Source organism: Alligator sinensis, unplaced genomic scaffold, assembly GCF_000455745.1.
Source record: "Alligator sinensis unplaced genomic scaffold, ASM45574v1 scaffold169_1, whole genome shotgun sequence".
Lineage (NCBI taxonomy): Eukaryota > Metazoa > Chordata > Crocodylia > Alligatoridae > Alligator > Alligator sinensis.
The window spans coordinates 384,751-390,980 of NW_005841924.1; the positions used below are offsets into that span (position 1 = coordinate 384,751).

General features: G+C 40.8%; 1 protein-coding gene across 1 annotated transcript in view; it reads right to left on the reverse strand.

Annotated features, from left to right (window-relative positions):
* Nucleotides 1–6,230, reverse strand: part of TMEM131L (transmembrane 131 like) — a 153,067-nt gene that overhangs the window by 99,569 nt on the left and 47,268 nt on the right. Inside the window, exons 3-5 of the mRNA XM_025198521.1 lie at nucleotides 3,953–4,024; nucleotides 2,484–2,607; nucleotides 1,416–1,532 (exon numbers count right to left, since the gene is read on the reverse strand). Coding sequence (XP_025054306.1) covers nucleotides 1,416–1,532; nucleotides 2,484–2,607; nucleotides 3,953–4,011 — 300 coding nt within the window. The 5' untranslated portion in view covers nucleotides 4,012–4,024. The remainder of the gene's footprint in view (nucleotides 1–1,415; nucleotides 1,533–2,483; nucleotides 2,608–3,952; nucleotides 4,025–6,230) is intronic.

Consider the following 6,230-nt stretch of genomic DNA (forward strand, 5'->3'; position numbering starts at 1 on the left):
GGGTCTCATAAATGGAAAATAGGACAGCTTTATCCCTTACCTGATGTACATCAGGAATTCAACACATTATCTAAGCTCAGTGGTGGAATTAGGAAAAGAAGTGGGGCACGAGCCCCAGGCACCAACTAGGAGGGGGTCCCAGAATCCTCCTTCTCACTCCCCCCACACCCCGTAACAGCCCTGCTTGGTCACAGGAGCCAGGTAGGACAATGCTGCACCAAGCAGTGTATCTGGGGCATGGCAGGGGGAGAAGAGGGTTGAGTGGAGCAAACTGAATGGTGCCCCCTGACCTGGGAGCCTTTTCTAGAGTAGGCACAGCCCTGCAACAAATACAGGTTTCCCTCGCTTTATGTGGGCTCTGTATGTGCAAATTCGCTCTTATGTGAGGACCCTTTTTATACCAAAAATTCATTATATGCGAGGTAAATTCACCCTTATGCGATCGGTGTGGTGGAAGCCCACAGTCAGCTGCTTTGTGCGGTGCATTGTGGGAGTGACAAGCGCCAAACTATAGACTCCTGTATGGATCTGTGCTCCTAGCTCATTGTCTACATGTGTTTCTGTAGTTGCCATCCCCATTATGATAGTGCCTTGTGCTTGTGTATACTGTCAGCTGTCAGTGAGTACCAAAATTGTCTTGTAAAAGTGGTAGAAATGGACCTGGGCGTCAGTATAGTCAAGGTCTTGGAACATCCCTATTTGTTACATTGTAAAGTGGGCTCCCTTCATGAAAATTCAAGTTATGTATCATTTTCCAGGAATGCATGAACAGCAGCGTTTCCCAACCGGTTTGCCACAGCACACTCATGTGCCGTTAGGCACACCCAGGTGTGCCATAGCATTTTGGGCTGGAGCCACGCCGCCCCCCCACTGCTGCTGGGGACAGACAGACAGGGAGCGTGGCTTCAGCCCCAAATGCCATCCAGCTGGCCACACACCACCCCTCCCTGTCGATGTCCGGCTGGCTGCATGCCTCCTCTCCCCCTCGCTCCACTTCCAGTGTGCTGAAATGCTTTTTTATTTAGGTAAGTGTGCCATGGGGCGAAAAAGGTTGGGAAACGCTGATGTACAGCATAAAGCGAGGGAAACGTGTGTGTGTGTGTGTGCGCGCGCGTGCACACGTGTAAAATCGGGAGGGAAGAGGGGAGAGAAAACAGCAGCACCAGGGTCAGCTCCCAGGGCTGCTGCCACCTGAGCAGAACTGATGCAGAGGCAGCAGCAGCCTGGAAAGGTAAGCCTACCCTTGCACTCACTCATGCCCTCCCTAAAGCCAAAGTGGTTGGCAGACTCCCATGCATCACCTCCTTCTGCCTCAAGAGATCCATGAGCTCACTATGCCTCTATCGAGCCTGGTTTTAGATTATGTTTCAACTGTGGTCCAACAATAAATGCAGTCAATCTAAAAATAAATGTACCTGATATGAAAGTACTCCATGAGACGAGGTATTAATAAATAATGAACTTTCAATACTGCCTTCTTCTGTTGGCAGAAAGAGGACTTTGAAAGAAATTTTTCCCATTGCTGGAATCACCTAAAGAGACAACAAAGAAGCCCACTGCTCAATGGAGCCAACTGTAACCCTTTCTCTTACCATCTAATATTAGGCATTTCTAAATATGAACCTTTCAGTATTAAGCCTGAAGTTTCCAGACTAGGCTAGAATCAAATAAACCTGTTCACAGAATATTCTAAAAGCTTTTCCACACACTCAGTATTTCTTTGGCCTGGCAATAAACTATCTACATTTAGGCACATACTATGAAGTGAACCAATATATGAGATAATCAAATATTAAGGTTGGGTAAACATTTCTACAACCAAGTATGAGCCTAAGCCAAAAATACAAGTTAATGGTTGGAAAATACTAATTCGTCCATTTTGCTAGGGGCCAAACTCAAATTTGCTTGTTGAAGCACTCATTCATGCCTACTCAAAAAGTCTTAAAAGGAATTGAAAAAAACTGCATAAATGGAAATGAAAAAACCTCCATTAGAATAGGATTGTATCTGAGTCTTGTCAAATACTGTGCAATGCGGTGCATGTTTAATGCTCTTTAGATGCAGTTACATTTAACAAAAAGAATTTAGATAATATAAAAATATTTTACTGCAATTTTCCTTCATGAGGAATATGCAAAAGTATACTCAGGAGGCCGAGAATCGAAGAGACTATAAACGCTAACAAATCTTTGAATTCTGTGGCAAACACAGTGGAGTGGGATTTAATAATCCAACTTTACATTATAGAATTCTTACCCTCCTGAGCCACCATAAAATTACTCTCTCAATGTAAGGTTTAAACTTCTCCCTTTCCCTTTCTTGGTATGAATGAAACAAAAACACAGGCTAGCAAACAGAAAAAAATGAGTTACAGATAGCAAGTAAAGCATGAAGGAGCACAAAATGAAAACTTTAGCCCAAGGAAAGCACGAAACTTTGGCGTTCTGCCACTACATAGTTTCCAAAAGTACATCAACACTCACCCTGCTATGAACAGGAGACACGTGAAATTGTCTAGTAGCTGTAAACACTGAATTCACTACAATTTCTCTATCCCTACTAGGGTTGTAAGCGTATAGCATTTTAGCTCTGGGCAGCCCCAGTAACCTATGGAAAAAATTAAAAAGGACACAGAAAGCATTACTGATTTTATAAACACCGGTATCTTGCAAAACACAAAGAAACTACATGCTGTTAAAACCACTTTGATTCAACATATTACCACTAAAGCTAATCCAGCCCATTAATTTTTCTGCTTTAAAATATTAAGTAAAATAGACATCGTTGATATAGATGTATTACACATTTCAAAATTGCTTAGATTAACAAGTTTGTAAGAAACACACAGCACATGGTAACTTAAAAAAAAATATTGGGTATGTATTTTTGCATAAATTGTAAATTAAATTTAAATAAGCAAAACTTTGGTTGGTCATATGAAACAATTCTCCTGTGGCTTTTATTTTTTACAATAAGTTTTTAAAACTGCTTCCTATGCAGACTTTCTGTGCCTCTTTTGGAACATTCCTTTAATTCACAAGAAGTTTATGATTTTGGGGTTTTTGTTTGTTTGTTTTTTTTAACTGATGGCATAAAGGGAGCTACTCATTTTTAAAAGGCTTTCCCCAAGACAAAAACTTGAGAAGCACAGAAACCCTTAACTATGGGGTCCAGAAGTACATAAACATTATTTCTGACAGTGGTTTTTTTTTTTTAAAGTATTCGGTCTATTCTCATAAAAATCCCACTCCTCGATCTACAGAGACAATTTACCATAAAGCAACCATCGAGTGGTAGAAACCAGTTTGGTATAGCTACAGGGTCATCCATAAATGCTGTTTACTCACTGTTAACCCATGATCATCTGTTTCCCACATATGGTCAACCCAATCCTTTGTAATGTGTTTCCCCCATACTGACTTCTAACCATTTTCACGTGACTCCCACCAATCAATATTTCTTTAAACCAAGAAACTTGCTGCAGTCCCTATGGTAAGTCATATTTCTGGTGACAAAGATTTAGAAGCTATACAAACAAAATACCAACATGTCCTTGTCTGTACCAAACTCTCTTCTGAGAAGGTTTTCCTTTGTTAGCAACAGCATTGGCATGTGGGTGCAACAGCAATCATGGGAATACTAATGTTATTGGAATTTGCCACCATGTTATGCAGACTTGCTCAGTCATCCTGCTAGGGAGCTGTGGCTCAGGGATGGTGGATAAGGATGATGACTACATAGAAGTCAGAGACTGGACACAGGTGATCCCAAATGGACAATGTGTGTGGGGACGGAGAGAGGGGGAGTCATCATGATGGCTTTCTTCCTTTGAGACCCCTCTTATAGGTTTTCCCTGGAAAGGAATGATCTGAGCCATATTCTTTCATCCCAAAATGTGCCTCAGTATGGCAACCCTGGCATTAATTATTTATTAAAAGAACAAGATACTCACTGCATTCCAAAATGCAAAACTGATGGGTGGAAATGCAAGGCCTTCCCATTAGGTGGCATCTTTGCTGAGAAGCTGAAAAAGAACAGGCATGATGAATACTTTGCTAATAGGATATGATGAAGCTAAGTCAGATTTCTAGCTTACACAAGCCTGCCTTGTTTCTGGGGTCTCCCAACTGTGTATCCAAATCATGCTGTCATCCCACATTTCTATTCAGCCATGCCCCTCATCATTTCATAAGAATAAAATATGGTAGACTATGCCAGAAATCACTAAAAGTACAATTATTATGCAAGCTAAAATGTTCTTACACGCACAAGAGAATTTAGACAAAGTCATCACAGAAACTGCACCACATCTTTTGTATTGTCCAGTTATTTCCAGTAGTAAATCCTAGGCTTACAGATATTGCTTTATTAGCCCTTTTCCAACAGATATGGCCACAAAATAAAGGTGTGACATGTTTCAGTTGTCACTTTGCCTTTCTTGGCCCCCAAAAAACTTACAAAAATATTCTTATGGGATCTTGCACTTTTAAAGCAGATCTAACTTGTCTCTATGCAAGCTGGAATTCCATGGCAGACAAAAATCCCACTGCTATCATTCTATTACCATTCTGCTTTTCATCTTACAAATATGGTGGCAAAATAAGGTATGGACTCCATAGTCTTGTATACGTCCAGTGCTAACTATGACTTTTGAAAACATCTTCTGTGTAGACACAACCTTTGTCTCAGGTAACTGGAGATCGGTTCTAGAAGGACAAGGCAAGCGATGTTTGCCACAGAACGCTCCTTGAAGAAGTGTAGAAGCAAAACCTTTGATGAAAGCTAAGGAAAAAAAACCTGAACAGGCACTGGGAAATATGTATTTCCACTTGTGGAAGTTTTGAAAGAGAATGGAATCAAAGACAGGAATGTGGAGATGATATCTTTGTCACCACCATCAATATTTATTTTGCATGCCCCAGTAGCACACAGTTACCGTTCAGAATCAGGAACTCACTGTATTAGCTGTTTTCACAGCAACAAGCATCTCCCCTGTGCTTTGTATCTCAGAACCAGTTCTCTAACTGTGTGATATAGAAGCTATATCTCATCAAGGATGTTTTAAAAAACATAGCACTGGGTCTATACTGATTACAAACACAGCTCTGAAGTCCAAATCTGATTTTTTACCACCAGACTGGTTAGATGCAAAACACTTACAACTGGGGTCAAACAAGTTTCCTGGTAATAAGATGATAGTGTTGCATAGGTGTGCTAGGTCTACATTTTCATGGTTTGCAAAGTTTGATATTTGTTTTAAAAGAAACAGCTCTGCTCAGCTGCTGTTCAGCTAACTGTTGTTCAGGCAGAGTGCCCTTGAAGCAAAGATATTGTCCTAAATCAGCTCCAAGGTGGGATTCCATGGTGCATAGCTGAAAAAAAACACTGGCTCCCTATTTAATAATAATGCATTTTTAAAATGTTATTCAATACGTTTTATGTCTTAAAATGCTGTTATTCCTTTCTGCAACAAACAAGACTCCATGCCTATATGGAGAACTATCAAAAAACTGTTATGAGAACTCACAACATATACAACACAATTCAATGAAAGATAGCTTTGTACTATAACTCTTCCCACCCCTTATTTTTTTAAGTCCATTTTTGATTATCATACAAATACAGCAAAACAAAGCATCTCATCCACTCAGGCAGTGGTGGGTGTATGGCTGTCATATCTTGAACTCCATACATGGCTCTATTCAGTCCCTACACTTCTGCAGCTGTTGCGGAGTCACCGTCCCCTCCCTCGTGGATGTTTAAAAGCTCCAGCAGATTTTTTTTGATAAACAAGGAAAATGTGCTAGGCATTCTTGGCCCCTATTTTCTAAGGGAATGGACTAGAAGATAGCACCAGGTTTAGGCAACTTCCTGATTTTCGCCTAAAGAATTCTGGGGAGAATTCCTTGGGAGAAGATTTTCCTTGTGGGGTACCTGGATGCAAAGTGCCACCGTATAGCTGCTGAAAGATTGCCACAGGGCAAACTGTAACTGAAAGAATACAATTTGCATCACACTGAACTATTAATTCATACAGATACACTAAGCTATCACTTAGTCAAATATCTAAAGAAGGCAACGGCCAAGAGTACAGCTCCTGAGAAAGACTGAAGGAGGGGGAAGAAAATTCATTGGGGTTTGGGGGGGGGGGTTGTTGTTTTTTTTAAAGGGGGGGGAAAAATCATCATGACAAAACTATTCTAGCAATACTGTGAGGCCTACCTACAATG